Source organism: Megalobrama amblycephala, linkage group LG1 (genome assembly GCF_018812025.1).
Source record: "Megalobrama amblycephala isolate DHTTF-2021 linkage group LG1, ASM1881202v1, whole genome shotgun sequence".
NCBI lineage: Eukaryota > Metazoa > Chordata > Actinopteri > Cypriniformes > Xenocyprididae > Megalobrama > Megalobrama amblycephala.
Genome location: NC_063044.1, coordinates 29,365,100 through 29,390,959, shown reverse-complemented (window position 1 = coordinate 29,390,959; position 25,860 = coordinate 29,365,100). Strand labels below are relative to the sequence as shown.

The 25,860-nt window shown below is 36.7% G+C and overlaps 1 protein-coding gene across 4 annotated transcripts in view; it reads right to left on the bottom strand.

Moving 5' to 3' along the window:
* Nucleotides 1–1,596: 1,596 nt before the first annotated feature.
* The window catches only part of pbx4 (pre-B-cell leukemia transcription factor 4), a 48,982-nt gene continuing 24,718 nt past the window's right edge, over nucleotides 1,597–25,860 (bottom strand). For 2 of the 4 annotated variants that reach the window (XM_048188461.1, XM_048188470.1), the window contains 6 exons: nucleotides 19,376–19,620; nucleotides 16,830–17,020; nucleotides 16,552–16,687; nucleotides 12,614–12,770; nucleotides 7,525–7,611; nucleotides 1,597–4,628 (listed from right to left, as the gene is read on the bottom strand). In XM_048188461.1, the coding sequence (XP_048044418.1) occupies nucleotides 7,568–7,611; nucleotides 12,614–12,770; nucleotides 16,552–16,687; nucleotides 16,830–17,020; nucleotides 19,376–19,620 (773 nt within the window). In that variant the 3' untranslated portion in view covers nucleotides 1,597–4,628; nucleotides 7,525–7,567. Of the gene's footprint in view, nucleotides 4,629–7,524; nucleotides 7,612–9,405; nucleotides 9,513–12,613; nucleotides 12,771–16,551; nucleotides 16,688–16,829; nucleotides 17,021–19,375; nucleotides 19,621–25,860 lie in introns of all 4 variants that reach the window. The other 2 variants (XM_048188486.1, XM_048188477.1) reach the window with 2 other exon arrangements.

Sequence of the window (25,860 nt, the reverse complement as noted above, 5' to 3'; positions counted from 1 at the left end):
CAAAACAGCTCCCTTAAATGAACTGACACTCAAAATACGATGGCTGATTTAACGTTAGTGTTAATTGAAGAGGAGGAAATACCAAGGCGTGTTTTTAATGATCGCAATAATCCCTTGGCGACGATGAATGATATACAGTTATTGAGAGAATATCGGTTTGACCGCCAGTCAATCCTTCGTCTAACCACGACACTAGAACATGACATTGAGCACCAAACCCGGCGGATATCTCCATAGCACAAATATATTCATACAAATGTGGTTTTAGCGAGGATTTGGCTTTGTGGTTCGTTATGTTCTGTTTACTGTTAGAGGTAGTAACTATAGCAACCGCTGCAATCATTGCCGTATGTTGTCAGAAACTACCGTGAAACGCTTAGTGTAAACACTTAGGTAAGGGTGAAAGTTAAGAAGTTTGTTGCAATGCTCTTAGTGAAATCCCTTACCTCAGGGATTTTTTCTCCCTCAGGGAAACCCTCATTTAAGGAGTTTCATGCAACCGGGCACAGTCCCGAACACTTTATTTAAGCTTCAAAATCTATAAATGTTGTGTTAACTTGTAAAGATTATCTTGATAGACAAAACGTGGAAAGTCTCATAAACCTTTGTTGAACACAGAGCTTATTTTTTATGATTTTCCAAAAGTCTATGGGAAAAATGCATAGGCTTTCGATCGAGGGAACACGTGCGCCGCTAACTTCCGGGTTGGCCTGGTGAATGATAGAATACATTAAATATATTTTTTGTTTCAATTTGCTCAAATAGCAAGAAAAAAAAACTTGTCAGGAAAGATGTCAGTTTTACCGTCACTCCCTTAGCCGCTGTATTAGAAACACCTTCACAGCAGCGTTAACTAGTTTTTTGTAATTTGATGCAAAGGTAATATAATACTAAGTACAGTGTTACAAATGTACATACATAAAAAAATGAATATATATATATATATATATATATATATATATATATATATATATATATATATATATATATATATATATATATATATATATATATATATATATATATATATAGTTTGAAAGTATTCAATTTCAGACGCAGCGAGTGTCTCCTCGACATGGTGAAATCACTTACCCAACTTTTCTTTGTGGATGAGCCAAAGCAGCCAGTAGGCAAGCATTATGCAAATGTGTGAAAAAACCTAGCAACATTCTGACAACAAAACAATCTTAGCAACCACATATAAATGCCCTGGCATCGTGGAAGAGACTTTTGCACCGACTAGCACTACTTGTTTTGATATCGAAGGCCCCACCTAACACAATGACTTTGACTTCTGGTGTTTTGTTTGGCCGTGTTTCTAATTTTACTTTATGCAGAATGTGGGCTTTGTTTCATTCCACCAGACTGAGTTGTTACAGAGCACATAATCAATTTGAGAGGAGGAGAAAATGTCTGATTTATTGTGATCCTCGTATTATTGTCCTACGCTTCATAAATATTCAGGCAGGGCGAGACAGTCGGCTAGCGCGTTGGAAAATGGCAGACTCATTCATAACCGCCGTAAACGAGATCATTTTACGGATCATAACATGCAAATAGACCCTTAATGAACAGCAACAAGGAAAAACTACAGGCTCAAAAGCACACTAGATTATTTTATTAGTTTTTGTTTTTCTAATAAGGAACACTACAATTTTCTCATATTTCTTTTTTTCTCTCTCACTAGAACAGTTCTAAAGTTGAGGTATAAAAGGAGTTTATACAGACTACCAAGTCTGAAAATGGTGGGGTTTATATACAAGTGAAATGGAGAGAGGAGAGGTAGAGAGGAGGGAGAGAATGGTAAATACAGAAGGAAGCGTGTACTACAATTCTAGTAAAATAATGATAAAAATAGAGGGAAAAAACACTGATGGCATTTGATTAGGTGCTGTGGAATCCACCTCAGATCATAATCCAGAGTATCCAAACAGGTCATAGGTGCGCTTTTGGGGGAAAAAGACATTTAGGAACGCCAACGGCTGGATGTACCAGATATGTAGTGTTCAAAATCATCATTTTGTTACGTAGCTTATGCATTTAACTCCAATAAAACATCTCATTCTGCAGTTAGTAGTGTGATGATGATGATCAACTGAGGGAATTTGCACAGCACCTCAAAACAAACGCTACCAGCTCTGACAAAACCACACAAAAAAAATAACACTCGAGACTCCCGATCCAAATAAAATGTAACTGAAACGCTAAAATGAATATTACAAAGACTAACAAATATTACTCTTGCTCATGAGCGAATCCAAAACCCCCAGCGATAAAAAAACGAAAAAAAAAAAAAAAAATCAAAGCATACAAAGAGAAAATACACTGAAACATTCCACAATCTGTACAGTGACATCCATAGATGACTGATAGAAAAGAAAACAAAGAAATTTGGTGTAGTAATAGCATTAGTTGGAGATATCCATATGAAATGTTTATAACTAACAGTAATCTATAGAGGACACAATGATCTGAATAATAGCTTGAAAAGCTCCTCAGAGTTTGTTTTTCCATGTGTACATATAAACAAAACCCCAATTTACATTTCAATGTTATTTAGTCCTTTGTGTAATATATAGAATTTCCATTCATATATCAAAACGCCCTGGTGCTTCCGTGACTAAAGGTAAACTTGGGGGGGAAAAAAGAGAGGAAAAAATAAAAAAAGAACCAAGTCCCGGGAATACAAAACAACATGTCTGTCTTGTCTGGAAAAAGTAAATAGAAATTCATTTGATGTTCCTCTACAAGCTTTAGTCCATCTGTTTCAAATCACAACACATCCAGTGCTTATTTTTGGTTAAATTTGACAGGAGAGAAAAGCCCTTGTTGCTTGGCTATGTTAACTGATTGAAAAAACAAAAAACAAAAACAAAAAAAACTGAGTTCCTTTGTTTAGTGAAATCGTAGGCAACAACGACATAAAAAAAAAGAAAAGGAAAAAAGACAGCATGCTTTACCAAGGAACAGGTGCTTTCAATTGCACGTACAATACAATCAGTTCAAAAGCACGAGTGAGTGACGAGACAACCCAACCCTTATAAAACAGACACCCGTACACACAAACACAGTAACATGAGAGGCCATCAAAATAACTCCTCGATATCTGTAACAAGCACATTTCACATCCGCTCAGAATTATTGGTTGGCAACTGCTATGGCCTCCGCGGAAAGGTTTTCGAGTAACGTGGTCAGTGTGTCACGGATGCCTGTTATGAAATCGTGCGATCAATAAAATACCGCCAGAGTCCTAGAGAAACCAAACACCAGCTGGAAGTGCTGGACTGGGCAGTATGAAGTTTCGTTTTTGTTTCTGGAGTTGTTCATTTGTTTATTTGGTCTGTTACTTACTTACACCCCCTCCTCCTTTTATAGTATATTTTGTTTAAAAAAAAAAAAAAGAAAGAAAAGAAAAAGAAACGTCAGGCTAAATGGAATCACTAAAACATCTCAACACCCTACATGCATGGAAGACAGTGGAATATCTTTTTTCTTTCCCTTTTAAAAATATTTCTAAATACCCCACCCATGTCCCAATCCAAACGAATACTCCAGCTATCCGTCCAACCCATTTCCGAAAAGTTCCTGTCGAGTCTTTTATTTGGTGGCTGGTGCAACATTGTGGGGGCGAAAAAGCTTTAGGAAAAAAAAAAAAAAATATTGTAGCTAAACTATTAAAAACAAGGTCAATGTCAACATCTCTTTTATATCTGTTGAGAAAGAACATGTAACATGTAGTCGGCGACCGCACATCAATCGCCCTTCAACTCGCCACTCCTCCGCTGAAGGTCTTTCACGTTTCCCGCCGAACTCTTCCGCGATCAGCTAGTTAAAGTGTTCAAATGTCCGGCGTACCTTTACACAGATGGATTCCTCTCCATCCAACCACCAGCTCAAAGTGTGATCGATAGGATTTGTGCTTAACACAACGTTGAACAATGCAGGACAGATTGTTTCGTGTGAAACGCTCGGTTTGCGTACTGAAGCGGCGATGATACCGATCGGAAACCATATTAAAAAGCAGACTGAATGGCGCTTTCCATGGTTCAGTTGTCTGAGGTTGTTCTTCGACGAGCGGAAGGTGCGACAACCGTTGACAGCACTTTGGTACAAGCAAGGAGGGAGTTGTTGCGTATTCCCCATCGTGACAGGTTGGAACAGGAAAGGTAACGTGGAGTTGGGCGTAGACTGTCCAGACTTTGTGTTTTCCACACAAAGACTGCTGTAGAGGACGTGAGGTTTATTCTGACTCATCCTCAGCAAATGTGACGTTCTGCGTCTTTTGCTCGAGAGGAGCGTGTGTGTGTGTGTGTGTGTGTGTGTGTGTGTTTCAGAAAGTCTGGTTCAGCGTGAGAACCCTGGCACACCATGAAGAAAGTGGAACGAGGACTATGGAAGACCTTTGACATCTGCTAGAGCGAAGGACGAAAGCAGGAGAGAACGGGCGAGACTGGATGATGAGATGCTCTGTGTGTGTGTGTGTGAGTGAGTTTGAGCAAGTGTGTGTGTGTGTGTGGGGCGTAGCGTGAGCTACATTAGCTGGAGGTGTCGGAGTGGATGCTGCCAGGTGGTGCTGGTGGAGAGGTGATGGAGGAAGGGTTGGTGTTGTCTTGCCAGCTGTTGTTAGCCTGTGGAGAGAGTCACAATAACAGTATGAGGTAAAGTAACATGCAATGACTTTATTTAACAAAAAAAAAAAAGAAAAGAAAAAGGAAAAGAAAAATTAGTTATTAATAAACAGGTTTTTAATCCTTTAAAGGGGACCTATTATGCCTCTTTACACAAGATGTAATATAAGTCTCTGGTGTCCCCAGAATGTGTCTGTGAAGTTTCAGCTCAAAATACCCCACAGATCATTTATTATAGCTTGTCAAATTTGCCCCTATTTGGGTGTGAGCAAAAACACACCATTTGTGTGTGTCCCTTTAAATGCAAATGAGCTGCTGCTCCGAGAAGAGGGTGGAGCTTTAACAGCTTCAGTTGCTCAACAACAACAAAACTGGAGAATCTCACGCAGCCAAAATGAGGATTGTCGTAACAGTGTTCAGCCTTACATTGTTCAAACCGGAGTCGGACACTGATGGAGAGACTCAGGAAGAACTTACAACTTTTAGAATGAAACTGGATGTTTCTGAACGGTTAGTGGATAAATTTATGTAGTTGCTGTGGAGTTGATTCAACTCATTGACTAGCATGTGCTGTCATGCTCATTTGTGAAGCAGTCCGGCGTGAAATGACAGCATGTTAACAACACTCTACTACAACAACTTCTCTAAAGTGGCCCAACATGGCTTTGTCCCCTTTGTCGCATGTTCCCGGGGGCAGGGTTTATGTACATTTTGGGGTTTATGATGTCACTAACCCGGGAAGAAGCTCGTTGTAGTCCCTACCAGCCGTTTGTTGTAGTCCTTAAACAGAGAATTCTTTAAAAGAAAATATCTCCCTTTGCATTGAACTTTGAGCGTCGTAACTTTGCAGATGTTGTTTATGTTCAAACAGCAACATTACACACTAACTAAAGTTAAAAAGTTATATGGAAATTATTTATAAAAAAAATTATACACTATAGTTCAAAAGTTTGGGGTCATTTTTTTTAAAGAAATTAATACATTTATTTAGCAAGGATAAGGCCTGCATGATATTGGTAAAAACTGACATTGTGATGTTTTGTTTTTCTGCGAAACATATTGTGATATGAAAACAAGATGATTTGAATAGCTCTATTTGTAAAGGATGAATCATTCTAAGATGATTGGTGTGATTTTGTAGGGTAATGATAAACATTACATGCATAGATAAATACAAAGAATTAAATGTTTTTCAGGTAAATCTATCTGTATTCAGGAGGTACAGACAATCAAATGTAAAATAACACTGCATAGTCTTCGCTGTATAGATATAAATAATTAATTAATTAATTCAGTTTATCTTTGTTAAAGCTACAAAAGTGATTTTCTCTTTCTCTTTTGTTATTTGATAAACAGCTGCAGGTATATTAGGCTGCTGTCACTTTAAGACGAAAGCATGGATCCAATGTAATGACATGCAAAAAGAAGAGGAAAGAGAACCGAATTCAATGTTCACATGCTGTCTGCACACACAGAAAACAGCGCGCGAGTTACGGTCTTCTGGCGCTTGATGTTCAAATTGACAGGACTTAAAAACAAATGCACGTGATAAACTTTCACTCTGTGATGGTTAAACTTTACAATTAATCTTTGAATCACATGCTTTCCGAACCGGGGTGGGTAAAAGTGAGAGTAAAAACATTTATAAAATGTTCAAAAGACTTATATTTCAAATAAAATTAAAAAAAATGTATCACGGTTTCTCCTAAGGTTTTTTTTCTCCATTTTGTCACCTGATGGGAGTTTGGTTTCCTTGCCAGTCGCCTCTGGCTTGCTTAGTTGTAGACGATTAATATTATTATTTAACAATATTACTGATTCGACTGCACTGACACTTTTGGATGACAACTGAACTGAGCTGGATGAGGACATCACTGTTTTTCTGCAGAACTGCTTTATAGATGAAATTAACTGATTTAATAATTGATGATCTTTACAACGGAACTGAATCAACACTGAGCTGACTTCAGCTGAATAATGACACTATTATCTTTTAGATCTGCTGTACAGCAGAAATGAACTCTGTTTTCATCACTGAATAAATTTCCTGTTATCAATGTAAACCTGCTTTGAAAAACAATTTGTATTGTATAAAGCGTATAATATTAATAAAGGTGACTTTACTTGGTGGTTTCCACAAAAATACTAAGCAGCACATCTGTTTTCAACATTGATAATACTAATCAGAAATGTTTCTTGACCAGTAAATCATATCAGAATGATTTCTGAAGGATCATGTGACACTGAAGACTGGAGTAATGATGCTGAAAATTCAGCTTTGATCACAGGAATAAATTATATTTTACAATATATTAAAATAGAAAACAGTTATTTAATTTATATTTTATTAAATTCCAGTTACAAACAGTTAATTTCACTGTATTTGTGATCAAAACAAAAACAAAAAATAACTTATTAACCCCAAACAACGTTAGTGTAATTATACATTTCTTAGTTCTATTGTAAAATGTTAAATATCAAAATCCATAATATTTCAAATAAATTACAAAAAAAGAAAAAGAAAAGATTCTATAGAAAATGCAATTGTTTTAATTCTTACATATAGGCTTTCAGTTAGAGCCACATTTGGATGCAGCTAACTGGGACATATTCATAACTAGAAGTTTCATATAGTGGTATAAATGTTGAAACAGGAAACCTACAAGCCACAACTTGCAGGCAGCAGAAACGAGACCTTTTCAATCGATCGGTCTTATCAAATAGAATGTCTTTTCTACACCTACACAAAGACCCCACATGATCTCATACAGTTCAGATGATCTGATTAATGGTCTCTTAGAGGTTTCTTTAAAACACTTCAAAAACATTACCAGCATCTGACTTCTAAGCATTTCTCGCAAAGTTTGTTGCGTGAGTGTATAATAGCTGTACTCACATCTAGACGGCGTGGGGTGTAAAGAGGACTTCCTGACAGATCTTCATAGCCTGCCGTCAGGTGTGTAGCACGGTGCAGGATATCCACCTGTAGCACACATACGTCACATGAGTATCAAGGGTCAAACATATCCACAGGTCTATTATCAAACAGTGCCACTCAATGCCAAACACCTCTGCTAATATATTACATTACTTATATTTATCATACTTATAAGGAATAAAATATTAATAAACTAAAACAAAGGTGTAATAAGTCTGTATATGTATCAATGCAGCCTCATATCTACATCACTCTCTAATATTCTTGCATTTTCACTGCACACATCTGATATTCTGACATTGAATGATGTTGTCCCATCTGTTTACATTTATTTAAAGGGATGGTTCACCCAAAAAAGAAAATTCTGTCAAAATGTTCATGTTTATATATGAAGACAAGCCTCTGTTCATCATATAAAGCATTAAGAGTCCATTCAGAAGACTTGGATTATGTTGTCTTTATGACCTTTTGAAGCATGAAAGTTTTGTTGCGTGGACTTTCAATGGATTGACAATGAGAGAGTAATAAATACCTTATAATAATAAAGTCTTATGGGTTTAAAACAACTTGAGGGTGAGTAAATGACGACAGAATTGTCATTTTTGAGTGAACTATCTCTTTTATTCTAAACTGAGCTGTTTAGCGGCTCACATTGATAAAGACGAGTATCAATTTCGTTCCTCTTTTGAGTTTAAAACCAGACCTAGCTAATATGTCACATAGCAATGATGAACAAGAATTAGCAGGAGAATCAGAAGTGATAAAAAAAATAAAAAACAACAATAAAACCAATTGGCTGACAGTAAATGTGGTCTAATGGGCCTTTCACACAGAAGCTATTTTTGCAAGATGCAGGGCAGTGGAATGAAGAAAAAAAAAAACAAAAAAAAAACTGCAAGATCTCAAAACGCATTTTCTAAAAATTTAACTATTTTTAACTTGAGCTCCTCGTTTTTAGAATGCTGTGTGTTGCACGAGATGCTGCAAAATAACGCAACGGTCAAACACGAGTGAAAACGTCGAGTACGTTTACACAGAAAAACTGGCAACACGGCGCAGTGGAACGCAAAAACGTGTTCTGTGTGAACGGCCCCTACAACAACAGAACAATATATAGAGGACTCAAAACTAAGGATTTTATTCTCACCCCACCACAAAAAAAGAATGACTATTTTTGTTTTACAACACATTTGGTGCTAGAAAGAAATATAATTAATAAAAGTACAAGTTCTCTTTACAAAAAATAAAAGCAAACTAATTATTTTCTTAATCTAAAACTTGCTATTTCTTGAAGAGAAGAAAAAAAAGAAAAAAAAAGATGAGCAACCTTACATCTAGTCCATGTTATCTAGCTAGATAACTCTACCTCGGTGACATTTCAATTAGCATAATTTGTAAAAAAAAAAAAAAAAAAACTGTTGAATGCATTACAGAACATCAAATGTTTGACTTTGCAAGGCACATGCAATACTAGCATGATGGGGCGAGTAACCATTCTCAGTGGCTCCAGGCCATCGGTACATCCTTACTGTTGAGCCCTGATGGGGTCTTGATGAATATAATTAATTTAACAGGAAGTAGACAAAGGATAGGCTAAGGATGTGGCTGTGGATGACTGATGAAGAAATGAAACTGAGCGGTGCCCACAGGGAAGATGGCGGAGGATAGAGCTCTACGCTCAGGACTCCACGAGTCCAACTGAGCCGACGCGCTCTGGGGTGGGAGCTAAGGCGGATGCCATGGATTGGGGCTGTAGCTTTGAGGAAAGGGGAAGAGAGCACTACATTGTGAGCAGGTACGGTAGAGGAAGGGCATTGAGGGGACGTCCTCAGTGCCTACCTGCTGCTGCTGCACAGCGGGAGTGACGCTGACGCCATCCCCGTTGAGTGATCGCAGCCCGAGGTAGGCATCTCCTGCGTGAGAGAGGGTGTACGACCCAGATGACCCTGCAGGCAATATACGCAGCCCATCAGGCACGCAACTTTGCCTGGGTTGGTTTTGGAAAAGCCTACAATGGTGTATGTGTGGCTGAGCCAGGCAAGAAAATCAGGACAAGCCACATTCCGAAATTCAAGACAGCCACGATAATCAGTTCAACTGTTTCCGTTGACTAGAGACGACAGAACAAAACAGGTGAACAACGGGAAGCAACAATCACGTGTATGCCTGTGTGGACTGGTCCTTTACATGAACGTATATACAACTCAACATCCTACTTCCTTTAGATGACGTGATGTATTGTTTGTAAGCTGGCTGCAGAATGTACAAACAGGATATGTGGAGGTGGATTTTAAAAATGTATGTGGTGACGTGAGTATTGTTAAAAATGACAATACCAAGTTAAATCACCTACCTTCTCCTTTCTGCTTCCTGAGCAAATAGAGGTTCAACTACACTAACCAAGTGTGTGTGGATGTGTGAATATGAAAATAAAACGACAAACATGAAGCCAACATAGCGTCGATAACTCAGGCAAAGCCAAGAAAAGAGGCTATGTTAGTTATCAAACGGAAAGACAAATACATAAGGGGGGGTTATCGCCACAGCTTTAGAGGAAAGTGATCATGCAAAACCAGAAATGAAAGTGAATGTTCACATAGCCAGAGACTAGAGTGGGAGGTATGATCAAAACCATCAGGGTATGAGGTACTTTAAATAACATGCTGGAAATTTTATGAAAAACATGGACAGTTTAAGAAGAAACGAGGTCATATCTATTTTTCGACAATCCGATTCTGATTAAATGATTTTATCAAAGAATTCCCAAACTTTTTTTGTAAGCAGAACCTCTTTGACCTAAAACAAGTGTCCCCTGAGAGATAATTTCAAAGACCTAAAAATAAAAAAATTCTCTCATTATTTACTCACCCTCATGCCATCCCAGATGTATATGACTTACTTTCTTTAGATAAAACACAAACAAAGATTTTTAGGAAAAAAAATCAATCTCTGTGAGTCAATATAATGGCATTGGATGGGTGCGCGCTCGTGCGATGCCTGAGAAATGACACACGGCGTTTGTAACGGTAATCCATACGACCACAGCGGATGAATCAATGACTTCTGAAGCCAAACAATCGGCCTATTGTCATACAAGCGTTCATGAGAGGGACGTTGTGACGCGTGATGCAAGTGTGTTGTGAAGTTCACATGAGAAGTAAAGTGGAAACACCATTTCTCACATGAACACACTTACATCACAACGTCTCCCTCGTGAACATTCGTATGGCACTAGACTGGAAGCAATGATTAAGTTTAAAAAGTTGAAATAGTATTTTTCTCACACGCACCTACCGTTTGACTTTAGATGACATTGATTCGTCCACTGGGGTCGTATGGATTACCATCACGATCGCTATGTGACGTTTTTCAAGTGTCAAACGAGCGGCACCCATTCAATGCCATTATATGGACTCACAGAGATGGATTATTTTCCTGAAAATGAGGGTGAATAAATGATGAGATCACCCAAAAAGTGAAAATTATCCCATGATTTACTCACCCTCAAGCCATCCTAGGTGTATATGACTTTCTTCTTTCAGATCAACACAATCAGAGTTATATTTATAAAATATCCTGGTTCCTCCAAGCTTTATAATAGTTGTGAAGGGGTTTTGACGTTTTGCCCAAGGGGCCCAGTGGGTTAAGAAAGGCCTTCTGAAGCAAAGCGATGGGTTTTTGTAAGAAAAAAAAAATCCACATTTAAAACTTTATCAACTATAAAACATCTATTTGCAGTGGAAGAGTGAACTCTGACCTGACGCATGATGAACGCAGAAGAGCAGAGAACATGGCAAAACAAAACACCAGTCACGAATTAGAAGAGGGATTTTTTTTTAAAGAGAAATGTCAGATGATTTCAATATGTGAGAAGAGAAGCTTGAGTTTGTTGCCCAGCCCTTTTTGTTTGAACCACGTGATGGCGTCTAAGCTTACGCTACTCCTACATCCAGCGTCAGCATGTGTTACTCGTTTGGCGCAGTATACATACGGGCGTCCGCCGGAAGCTAGTTATTTCAATTAAAGTTTTAAATATGGATATTTGTCTTACAAAAATGCATTGCTTCTCTTCAAAAGGCCTTTATTAACCCCCTGGAGCTGTATGGATTATATTTATGATGGATGAATGCATTTTTTTTTTTTTGGCCCCATTCACTACCATTATAAAGCTTGGAAGAGCCAGGGTATTGTGTATATTGTGACACCTAGGATGGCTTGAGGGTGAGTAAATCATGGAGTATTTTGGGTAAACTATCCTTTTATGTTAATACTTCAATAATTTAACAACACATTGGTTTGTTTACGTTTCTCTGATGTTGGTTAAGAGTTTACATGCAGGTAAACAAACTGAATATTTCATCTTTTTTAGTAAGCATTTTATTTTGAATGTAACCCTGCTTTGATCAAATGAGGTTTTTTTTTCTCTTTAACATGATGGATGCAAAACAAAAGACAAGATTATTCATAACAAATGAATGCTTTTGGCATGAATTCTGCCTGAATGAGCCTCGTTTGAAGCAATGTAATATACACACGTACACACCTGTGACTGCACATCAACTGCCACCTTTATAATTTTATATTAATGTTGCGACGTTGTTAGATAGCCGCAAACTAAACTCAGCTTCATGTTGTGCCTAACAACACCCCTTCATAAACGTGTCTAAGGTCGCATGATGTGTACTGTCATAGCGCTCCGGTCCAGAGAAAATGGAACCGTGACGGCTATATCCAGCAGAAGTTTACAAAACATTTGTTGCCTAGATACAATCAGGTCGACTTTACAGCACAACCCAGAAAAACACCTAAATCTTGTTCCCAGCAAGTGCATAGTGCAAATACCAACAAACAAGCATTATCTGTATGACGGGAAAAAGATGGACAGACAAGAACAGACTTGACAACAGAAAAATTACAGAAGCGAAAATGAGAGATGTATTCTGAGAAAGTAGTCTGGTGAAATGCGGTGTGTGACTGTGGTAAGCAGTGTGCTCAGTGTGGATTTACTATCTGCTGGAGATGATGGGAGGGCTGCTGTGCACTTTACCTGAGTTGGGTGTTGCTGGAGAGTTTGCCTGGCTGGCCTGTGCCGACACATTGGCAGCGTCCACGGCTGTTTTAACGGCGTACAGGTTTGCTTCCTCCTGGAACTTACCAATGTTCTTCTTGTACCGAATTCTCTTGTTGCCAAACCAATTCGAAACCTAAAGCGGAACCACACTAATTAGACAATTTCATCACAGTGTGATTGACAAGTAATAAAACAGTACCTAGTCCTAAACAAAAAAGATTTTAAAGGGTTGGTTCACCCAAAAATTAAAATTCTGTCATTAATTTCTCACCCTCATGTCGTTCCATACTCATAAGACCTTCGTTCATCTTCAGAACACAAATTAAGATATTTTTGATAAAATCCGATGGCTCAGTGAGGCCTGCATTGACAGCAATAACACTCCCTTTTTCAATACTCAGAAAGCTACTAAAGACATATTTAAAACAGTTCATGTGACAGTGGTTCAACTTTATTATTACAAAGTGATGAGAATACTTTTTGTGCGCCAAAAAAACAAAACAACAACTTTATTCAACAATATCTAGTGATGCACAATTTCAAAACAATGCTTCGTGAAGCTTTACAAATCATTTGTTTCGAATCAGTGGTTCAGAATGCCAAAATCACATGGTTCCAGTAAACGAGGCTTCGTTATGTCGTAAGTGTTTTGAAACTTCAATAGTTCATGTGACTTTGGCAGTTTGATACACGCTCTGAACCACTGATTTGAAACAAAAGATTTGTAAAGCTTCAAAGCTTCACGAAGCAGTGTTTTGAAATCGCCCATCACTAGATATTGTTGAATAAAGTCGTTATTTAGTTATGTTATACTGTTTAAAATTTGTTTTTAGTAACTTTCTGGGCATTGAAAAAGGGAGTGTTATTGCTGTCAATGGTGGCCTCACTGAGTCATCGGATTTTATCAAAAATATCTTAATTTGTGTTCTGAAGACGAACAAAGGTCTTACAAGTGTGGAAAAACATGAGGGTGAGTAATTTTTACTCTATGCTGATATTCATAAAAACGCTTCCCGTCCTGCAGGTGCCACTGCATTCTGTTCACTCAACTGCATAGTTCACTCTACTGTTCACTGTTTGGGAACAGAAATGTTTTTTAAATGAACTAATACCTATTATTACTCACCAAGAATGCAGTTGATCAAAAGTGATGTTTATGATGTTTCAAAAGATTTCTGTTTCAAGTAATGTATAAAATAATGCTGTTCTTTAGAACTTTCTATTAATCAAAAAATCCTGAAAAAAAGTATCAGTTTCCAAAAAAACATTCAACATTTATAAGAAGAAATGTTTTTGGGCATCAAATCATCATATCAGAATGATTTCTGAAGGATCATGTGACATTGAAGACTGGAGTAAAATTCAGCTTTGACTTCACAGGAATAAATTACATATTAAAATATGTTATTTTAAATTGTAATAATTCACATTAATATTTTTTACTGTATTTTTGATCAAATAAATGAAGCCAATAGTGTAAAAGTAAATTATTATTGTTTTTATTCATATTTTTTTGCAATGTTCCCTGTATCCGCACTTCTTGTGCCTTACTTCCACCACAGCTGAATTAAAAGCATATGCTGGGAACAGTGCAGCCCATTTGACAGAAATTGACACATTTATTGGCAATAATGTTACAGTATGCCATTATGTAGCCAGCTATCCATATATCTAATGTTAGCTGGACATGATAGCACAAATTCTAGCTAACATTAGATGCAAATGTTTCCTGATTTCTTCTATTGTTAGTAAAAGAAAATCTACATTAAAACAACAGATCAAACAGAAATATGTAGAAGTTGGCAACTCTGACTTCTGAAGCTGTTGCTGTTTTAGTTGTTGTGACTTAACAGCAGTTACGTGGGACGAGACAGAGCTGTCATAAAATGTTTCCAACTTGTAATTAGGAGTTCAAACAAACATGAGCGGTTCTTACAAGTGAGGAAGCTTGTAATTTTTGTACGTCTGACATGATGTGAACACAACACAAGTTCAAAACTTTTGCTTAAAGTGTTAGTTCACAAAATGTTGTCCCAAACCCTTTAATTTAGACTATAGTTCATCTTTGAAACACAAATGAAGAGATTATATTATAATTATGATATTAAGTTTTAGCTTAAATGCAATCTGTTCACCATATAAAGCAATTGTGTCCATTTAAAAGACTTGGATTAAAGCACTTGAGTCATGTGGATTACTTTTAAGATCTCTTTAAAGCATCTAAGTTTTGGTTGTGTAGACTTTCAATGGAGGGACGGAAATCTTTTTAATACATAAAAAGGTTTTATTAAAAAATATCTTGTTTGTTTATTGAAGATAAACAAAGGTCTTATGTTTGGAACGATATATATATATATATATATATATATATATATATATATATATATATATATATATATATATATATATATATATATATATATATATATATATATATAAATATATAATCAAATTAAAAGATATATTGTATATCAGTAACACTTTACAATAAGGTTCATTAGTTAACATTAGTTAACTGAATTAGTTAACATCATGAACTAATAATGAACTGCACTTCTACAGCATTTATTAATCTTTGTTAATGTTAATTTCAACATTTACTAATACATTATTAAAATCTTGCTAACATTAGTTAATGCACTGTGAACTAACATGAACGAACAATGAACGACTGTATTTTCATTTACTAATGTTAATGTAGATTAGTAAATACAGTAACAAATGTATTGCTCATGGTTAGTTCATGTTAGTTAATACATTAACTATTGTTTAACTAATGAACCTTATTTTAAAGTGTTACCGATATATCTTATATTGTAATAATACATACTATGTTCCTGTAAAAATAAAAAATAGTATTTAATAACCATGGTAATAATATTATATAATACAATATGTTATAAAGTATTGAATATGAATATATTTTAAAATGTAATTTATTCCTGTGATGCAAACTGAATTTTCAGCATCATTACTCCAGTCTTCAGTGTCACATGATCCTCCAGAAATCTTTCTGATTATTATCAATGTTAAAAACGATTGTGCTGCTTCGTATTTTGTGTGGAAATGGTGATACATTTTATTTTTCAGGATTCTTTGATGAATAGAAAGTTTAGTGAACAGCATTTATTTGCAGTTATCAAGTATATTTACATTTATTACATTTATTAAAGCATTTATTAATCTTTTATTAATCACTCGCCACTCACTTTATCACTTTATTGTGTGATGGTGGATAAAAGTATTAATTTCTCTCTCTTTTAAATCTTATCACAAAAGTTTGAATGGTATCATTGTTTCCTAAAAAATGGAAAGCAGCAAAAACTGCTTTCAACATTGATAATAATAGTAAATGTTTCCTGAACAGCAAATCAGCATATGAGAATGATTTCTGAAGGATCATGTGACACTGAAACTTCTCTTTGTTAATAACAACAGATTTATAATGATGAATGTCACGTTCCCAAATGCGAATTAAGGGACTCAAATGCATAGTATTTACAGTGAATCAAAACTGAAAACACAGTACTGTTACAGCAACATGCGGCACGGCAGACTATAGCCTAAGGAGGTTACAATTTTTATGATGGTACTAATTACCATTCATAACAAAAAGTTACCGGGCGAGTAACACGTTTCAGTGCTGATTATACTCGCATTTGGCGCTTTTAATCATTTCAACCCTGTCCTGCAGATGGAATTCTGGACTTTAACTTTAATGACAATTTCTGTATTTTATAAAAACCATGCTAAAGTTGCACGGTTTCATAAAAAAAAAAAAAAAATTTAAATAAAAAAGGAGGGGCGAATAACTAGTTATTTTCCAGGACATTTAGGTATTTAGCTTGCACTCCATTATTGGAAAACTGGATTACACAATTCCAGGTTTTGCAGTAGCCCATGCACAACCTTACCTGAGAGACAGTGATCCCACATTTCTTGGCCAACTCTTCCTTGGCTTCCTCACTGGGGTACGGGTTGGAGAGGTGAGAGTAGAAGTACTCATTCAGCACCTCTGTGGCTTGCTTATTGAAATTGCGTCTCTTACGTCTGAGGACACAGTAAGTGGAGAAATCAGGCAAGTGTTTATTTGATACGAGATGAATAATTAGTGAAATAGTGCACCAGACCAGAATAAGACACCAAAATTAACTTCTAAATCCTAAAGAGAAACAAACACGCAGACACGCACCTGGCATCGAGGAAGCGAGAGCGAAGAATCATGACGGCCTCACAGGTGCTCTGCTTGAGCTGCATCTGGATAGAGCTGAACTTGCGGTGGATGATGGCCACCATGCGCTCGATCTCTTTGGGTGAGATAGGCCGTGTGCGGGACTGTTCCCTCAGCAGGTTCATCACGTGATTGGTGAACTCACTGCAGGCCTGTTATCAAAAAGAATTGAGGATTGTTACGTACGTACAAATACACAATACCGTTCAAAAGTTTGGTGTGGCGGTATGAAATTAGTGGTCAAATCGTGATTAATCGCATCTAACATAAAAGGTTTTGTTTATATAATATATGTGCATTAGGGATGTCAATTTACACAAATTCCCATGATCGATCATCGTTTAAATTAACGATCGATTAATCGTTAGCCTTAATACCGCAGTATGTGTCTAATGCAGTGGCATATAGGCAACAGCATGACGGTGTGTGCAAATGCTGCTCAAAATGCCATGTTCCTCACCAAATGAATGAGGGTTTTTAATCTAAATAAAGGGCTAACAGGATTGTAAAATGAGTTGATATGATTGATTGATCATTTATTAAATTACTTATTTAATAATCAAATATAATGACTAATACAACGTGTGACCAACGTCGCCTCAGATGCGTGCTTGTCAGTGTTATTATGTCCTGTTGTGGACGCACTCTTCCTGGAAAAAGGCGCTGAAAACGGCAACTAAACCCAATGAGTTCACAACGATTTATTAAAATAGTGTTCTCATTAATGTTATGTAATATGACAGTCCCAATCATAGTTTATTAGTCATGCATTGCTGTTTGAGCGCTGAATGAACACCGGTAAACTGGAGAACTTTGCTAGTGTGTTATTTAACTCATAGAAACGCATCCTATATGAGATTAATCAGATATATACAAAATTAACATAATATTACAAATTATATCAACACAAAATGACACGAATGTACAAGTGAATGTACGCGCTCTTCCTGGAGCAACACAACGAAACTAAATGAAAACTAAACCCAGGTAATTCACAATGTTTTATTACAATATTGTTTTGTTTATAATGTTATGTAATATGACAGTCCCAATCACATTCATTATTAGTTGTGCATTGCTGTTTGAGCTGCATCAGCTGAAGATGATCACCGGCACGATTTAATAGAGCATTAATTTTTAACCAGATGCATTCTATATGAGATCAGTCAGAAATAGAGAGGCCTACACAAAATAAACACAATATTACATCTTACATTTGCACAAAACAAAAGGCTTCGACTGCACACGCAAACTTATAGTCAAGATGAAGGTGTAAAGGCCCCCATATATTTCAAACTAAGTTCTTTTTCATTCTTCGTTTACGAGTAAAACGAAGTTCGAAATACGTGAGCAGCGTTATACTGTAATCGAATATCTGATGCCACCCACACTGCTGAGAGCGACAGTTAGATGAATATTTAAATACTTGCTGTGCACTTTCTTCTAACAAAATAAACTCAAAAGATGAGAAAACAGCAAGCATTTTTATACATTAGTAACAACATGGGTATGTTAGCACGAGCTCTGCAAATTAGCACTCCAGTCACGTCACGTTTATTTACATAGCACTTCATTCAATATATTGCTTAAAAGCAAGAAGCTTTACAGTATCAAACATGAAAAACAGTGTCAGTGCCTCATTTCATCAGAGGCACAACTTCATTTTGTACTATAAAGCGGCTATCCAGTGTGTTCATGTTTTCACCCGTGGAGATCTTACCTTGACGGATTCAACACACAAAATGAGTCAGAGAACAGTTTCACGTAAAAGAAGGTGGAGCCTCAGCGCACACCTCCTGTTACGCTATCGTCACAGACCAATGGTAGTTTGAAGGTGCTTAGCACCTAGAGCAAACTTTTCCTGAGAGTTCGCTTTGGCAAGCCGTTTCGAACTCCCAAAACGAACATAAAACAAACTTTTGGCCTGATTTTGTTCGAAATGATGTCACATCAGTTCATTCTTCGATTTTGTTTGAAGTATATGGGGGCCTTAACTCTAGCTGTAAAATGCTCCCAAACATAACTCTGGCGCACTTGCTTCATTTTTCCTCATGTTTGCTTTACATGTTTGTGGTTGAGCAGCACACACGAGCATGAACCTGCTTAATCGACGATCGCTAAGTTTTATCGATTAAATGTATTATCGACAAATTATATATATATATATATATATATATATATATATATATATATATATATATATATATATATATATATATATATATATATATATATATATATATAAAAACAAAAACTTTTATTTTAGATGCGATTAATCATGATTAATCAATGTGACAGCACTATTCCAAATGTCTTCACTGTCACTTTAAATAAACTTAATGCATCCTACTAATTTCTTTCAAAGAAAAAAAAAATCTTACCAACTCCAAACTTTTGAAGGGTACTGCAAATATGTATATGAAATAAAACAGAACATTTCTAGAAAACATGCACAAATACTTCCTGAAATCAGTTCATATTGGGCCAGGCAGGTGTCCGATTCTCACCTGTTCATATTTCTCTAGTTCGGAGTGGTAGATCTGGCGGATCTGTGCGAGTTTGGCTCTGTAGTCGGAGTGCTCGATGCTGCCGTCGTTGGGTGATCCTCCAGCCGCTGCTGCAGCTGCGGCCGCCGCCGCCGAGCCGCCACCCTTCTCGGGCCCGGACACGCCCTCGGCCAGAAGCATGTTATCCAGACGCATGATCTGGGGGTCCGGGGGGTCCTCCTCCTGTACACCTCTGATGCTCAGCACTGCAGGAGACAAAACAGAAAAAAAGGGCCAGTAAGATGGAGAAGTTCAAATTGAGCTTTCAGAAACTGCTCACAGTGTAGAATTAATGGCATTTCTTTCCCTATGCCACAGAAACTGATAGTACTTCTAAATTAGGAATGCAATTTGTGGCTCAGCCAGCAGAGGGCAGCATGGTACCTCAGTAGCAGGCTGGAGCACGAGGCACGGGTCCAATAATAGGAGAGCATGTGCTGTCACTATAAGCACAAGCAGCCATAAGTACACACCTCTCCGGCACTGAATTAAAACAAGACCTCTGTCAACTTCCTGCTATGGGCCCATCGCTCACACACCTATGCCAGCACCCTGTCCGCACTCTTGTACATATGCACACACAGGGCCGGCCAGTGACAGAGCAAAGTGTAATAAAAGGTAACATACAGAAATACATAAGCCAGAGGGTCTTTGTCTTTCCTCTAAAATGGTTTCACAAACCCTTAATGGTTTGCAAATGCCACTTTAATTAACATTAAAGATCTTGTTTTTAAGTAAACATGGAAAAAGTTCATTTAACTATATTAAAAATAATAAAGTATTTCACAAGTGAGCATGTATTCATTGTTCTTTCTGAAAGGTTAAAGGGATAGTTCACCTAAAAATGTACATTCTGCCATCATTTACTCACCCATGTCATTCTAAAACTGAAAAGGTTTTTTTTTTTTGTGGGGAGGGGGGGAGATATTTAGCAGAATGTCTTATCTTCTATTTCTCTTTAGCAAAACACAGCCATAAACACCATTCACTTTCATAGTATTGTAGGGTGTGGAAAGCGTGGACATTCTGCTAAATGTTTCATTTTGAACTTCACGCAAGAAAGAAAAGTCAGGCATTTGGAACAACACGAGTGAATAAATGATGATTTACCAAACTATTAACATTGCTCAAAGGAAAATCTCAAAGGAGCAGATATTTAGGATGCGATTCATCTTTGAGTAGATCCAATAGTGCCTAGACTCCATTAGTGCATTGGGTTTGTTCTGTTTGTGAACTGAAAAAGTGAGAAACTTTCAAAACACAAACAGTGCAAATAAAATCACTGATCAAAATAAGATCAGCGTTACGTCTGTGGATGTTCTGTCTGTACCATCCCTGCTGAAATCAAAGCTGTATTTCCCATCCTCCCTTTAACTGATAACACATTTAATGACTTCAACTCTTACCCTCCCCCAATAACGGCACAGAATTTGTTTCCAGCTCTCCCTCTTTTTTTTCCCCTCGTACTTTTTGAAAACTTTTTCTTTCCCTTGGCAAGCGCTCTTTTTTTTCTTGTTCTCTCTTGCCCCTTCAGGGTCCCTCCACTCAGGTCCTCCCTCTTTCTTTCTCTCCAAGTCACATTCCATCTTTCATTTCTCCCCCTCTCCGAGCTCAGGAATGCAGCAGACCCAGCCGCCTGAACTAATGACCCCGATTCACCATCCCTCCCTCTTTCCCTCTCTTTACCTCTCTCTTTTTCAGCCAGCAAAACTCCCCAAAGTCAAACAAAAAGGAAGAACACTTTTTCTCAAGTACATTAAGTTTGACTCGAAGTGAATTCGGCGATAGGATTATTTCTGTGACTAACACAAACACTGTGTGAGCATACTGTTGTTTACATGCGCACTTTGAAGAAAGCACACTATTTATTTACTTCACAGGGACAATAGAGAATAACACTGTTTCACAAGATTTCATGCATTCATTTGACTCTCCCTAGTTAGGCTTAATAACAAAAGACAAATTACATTTGAAATTAGATTTTTTTCCCCTCATTTTTATTAAAAACTCTGCATTTTTATTCTAGCAGTAAAATTTAATAAACATTTAAATGACTATAATAATAAAAATAATAATAATAAAAAGAGTGAAAAACAAATCTGACAATTTAAAAAAAAATCTATTAAACAGTCATTCATTCTGGTGGTAAATTATTTCAATAATTATTTAAATTATTATAATAAAATAAAAGAAAGAAAAACAAATCTGCTGACAAATCAGTTTTTTTTCTATTAAACTCATTCATTCTGGTGATAAATTATTTGAATAATTTTATTTATTATAATAAAATAGAAGAAAGAAAAACAAATCAGTTTTTTTTTTTGATTTCTATTAAATGGTAGTCATTAATTCTGGAGGTTAATTATTTCAATAATTACTTAAATTATTATAATAAACCAAAAGAGAAAAAAAAAAATCTGTTGACAATTGTTTTTAAATTTCTATAAAACAGAGCCATTCATTCTAGTGGTAAATTATTTCAATAATTATTTAAATGATTATAAATGAAAGAAAAGAGGAAAAACAAATCTGCTGACAAATCTGTTTTTTAAATTTCTATTAAACTCTGAGTGGTTAATTCTGGTGGTAAATTATTTAAATAAATATTAAAATTATTATAAAAAGTGAAAAAAAAAATTAAGTCAAACAGTATATATAAAATAAAATCTGAAAAACAAATTTCTCTTTTATATTCTATATCTATCTATATCTATATATCTATGTACAAGCACACAATTCTGCTGACAAATCAGTTATATATATATATATATATATATATATATATATATATATATATATATATATATATATATTATATTGGCAGCATTATATATATATATATATATATATATATATATATATATATATATATATATATATATATATATATATATATAAAATTATATATAATATAAAATTATATATATATATATATATATATATATATATATATATATATATATATATATATATATATATATAATTTTATATTATATATAATTTATATATATATATATATATATATATATATATATATATATATATATATATATATATATATATATAAAATTCAGAAACTGAACTGTATAATGCATTCTAGTATTAAATTATTTCAATAATTTAAATTATTGTAAAACATTCTCAGCATTGCCACAAAAGGCGCTATAGTGCTCTGCCTCTCAGTTTTTCCTTTCACGTCAACCATTTTCAAGTTGGAGCAACAGTTTGAAAACATCTGCTGAGAAAGCTAGTTACACTGTTGAACTAGTTACAATGTTTATAGCCAGATCACTGAATATCACATCAGGTTTAATTGTACCTTTAATATGACATCACTGTCCTGAAGTGCTGAGGTTTGTTAGTGCCACAGTAACAAAATTGCACTTGTGTAGTGTGTGTCTGGCCTAAACTCAAAGTGCACCTCTGTTGTCCTGGATTGTGTGTGTGTGTGTGTGTATGGGTGGGTGAGGGGAGGGTCGTTGTTTTTACGACCACAGCCCCACAATCAATAGAGTGAAATTTACCACCTCCCCAAAGAATATCACCCACAATATCCATTACGAGCTCTGCCTCTAGCCGAATCCCTCAAGCACACAGCCTTTTCTTCAGCCTAATTATCTCAATTAAGCTGTGATTACTGATAATTACACAAATAACCCACAACATTCGGCACTAGATGATATGGACCCCTTTAAATTTCTAACACCCCTTTTATATTTCAATTTATTACCAACCTTGATTTTGAAACCCATAATAATGTATCCATGAATAAAGTGGCGATTTCGCTACAGCTGGATACCTTTTATAATAGCTTGTTGGCGGTAAACGCTTTCAGCTACATTCCGAATCCAGACCATATTAACCAGAAAAGCCACCGCATCTCAATGTTTGTACGGCTTTAAGAAGATTAATAAAGCCAGCCTGTTAAATCTTTCAATTAGCACACTTCATTAATACAAACACACCGCCATGCTAATGAGATAATGTACATTTTAATGCGCTGCATCTGTCCAAGTTGCACTAATATCCTTCCATTAAATTTATGAATGATCGACGCCAATGCACGCCCCTCCCATACGCGGGGAGGAATTCCCTCATTTGTGAAGGATCGGTGAAAACGTGCAGGAAGGAACGCGAAAGGGGCCGAGTGGAAAAAGCCAGCAGACGTCCAGGCGTTAGCAGACAGAGCTGGCGAGTCGTATGAAATATTCAGAGCGCCCAGCTGGGTTCGACTGCATACATAATCAGGCGCAGAACACGGCCAGGTACGGCACAGGTGACGTGTTAAGCGCAGACAAAGGTATATTGTGTTCGCTGCTGGAAGCAGTACATTAATGCTGCCATTTTCGCTGCATTACTGGAGAAACAGTCCATCACGGCTGTGTTGGCTGCCTTTGCTCGGGCCTCGTCTGTCTTTTTCTCTGTACCTCTTAACGCATTCTCTCTCGTTCACCCTCCCTCCTCCTTTGGCTTGGGCCTCTCTCCCGTCATACCCCGCCTCCTTTTCTCTCCGTGCCCCCAGCCACCTCCCCCCATCCTCTGTTCTCCATTTCAGTCGAGTTCTCCATGTGAGCCGCAATCCCTCATGCTGTCAGCCCCCCCTCTACCGCTCTCTGTAGACAGACAGGATTAGCATTTTAATTGCATCAGCTCCCTTGGGTATTCTCAGCCTTTCACTGGGAGAGCGCGAGGGAGCAGAAGGGGGGAAGAGAAGGTAAGGAGAGAAAAGAGGAGAATTGTGGGGGGAAAACGCGAAAGGGAGTCACAGGAGGAGATAAAATAGCGAGGAGGAGAGGAAAGATGGAAAAATAGAGGGGGCAGGGAGGCCGAGAAAGAAAGAGAGAACGGGAAAGGAAGGATTTGGAAGAGTTGAAGATGATCACGGTGGGCTGCAAACGAGTGTGGGGCGACACTTAGGAAATGACAACGCTCTGACCGCAAGAGCCAATAAATCAAAAGGAGGAAGGCGAACATGACGGGGGAGGGATCTGTGCACGCCGAGAAGCACGCCCACATGGACGCAAACAAACATGCTAACCTGAGAGCTAAGTGGGATGTAAATAAGGGGAATTTATCTTCAAAACACAAACGACTGCAGTGCCATTACAGTCGAAGTGAAATACGAGGGTCATTCCTACTTTGCAGCGCATTTTTTCAGGTCCCCATATCACACGTCTTAATGTACTGTGCAAATACTATATATTCCTGGTGTTTCTTCATTTTATTCTTTCTCTAAGTTATAAAAATATTGTAATATGGTTTTATTGGATCAGCTGTTTGGCTGAGCTTTCGATGTTTTGTTACGGAAAGGCCGAAGCTAATCGGTGGGTTTCCTGTCACATGACCTGCGGTGCGCTTGCAGCATTCTGAAAAGTTGAGATGTTTTCATCTCGATGCACCTTGAAAACGCACCGCGTCGCTTCCATTATGAGCGTGCCTGCCGCGTGCCTACATTTGAAATAACGAATTTGAGCGCGCAAAAGTCGCAATATGTGAACGGCCCCTAAGGATGCATTAAATTGGTCAAAAGCGACAGTTTATAATATTACGAAAGATTTCTATTTCAAATCGTTGTTTTTAAATTTTCATTCATCAAAAGGCATTTCCACAAAAAATATTAGAAGCACAACTTTTTTCAAAATTAATCAAATATCATATCAGAATGATGACTGAAGACTGGAGCAATGATGCTGACAATTCAGCTTTGATCAAAAGAATAAATTACATTTGAAAACATTAACATAGAAAAAAAATATTTTCAGTTGTAATAATATTTCAAAATATTACTGTATTTTTGATCAAATAAATGCAGCCTTGTTAAGGCTGGGGGGTATTCCAGAAAGCAGGGTTAACTTACCGTCACATATACTCTGAACTCTCGGTTAATTAAGCCAAGCCTTGCTTACTCAAGGTATGCTGGTTCCAAAAACACATCCGGGAGTAAGCTCAGCCAACCCAGAGTACATTACCGGTTAACACCCAAGACATTCTTAACAGAGCAATGAATTGATGATTCACCATGGAAACAGACACTTCCTTCTTGTTTAATAGCGATTTACATAACCTACTTAGTGCACATTGTCATATTTAGTGGTTGTGCAATCATTCTTTCAATCTTTTCATTTAGTAAGTAATCTTTATTCACGGAGAATAAGAATTATATTGTTTGCTTGATGCTAATTATTTAAGATTTAAGATATTTGAAATAATTATTTATTTATTTAAAACAGTGGTTCCCAAACTGGGGTACGTGAGGTGACAATAGGGGGTACGCGAACAAAATGCTGAGTACTTCATTTAATTCTACCCTAAAATAATATTAAAATCAAGCATGTATTTCTAATTGCCAAAATGTTGTAAAGCCAGTAGATTTAATCAGATTACCTCATCATTTGCAGTCAAAAATTACTGTATCCACAAGCAGCATGCATATGATTGATTGTGTG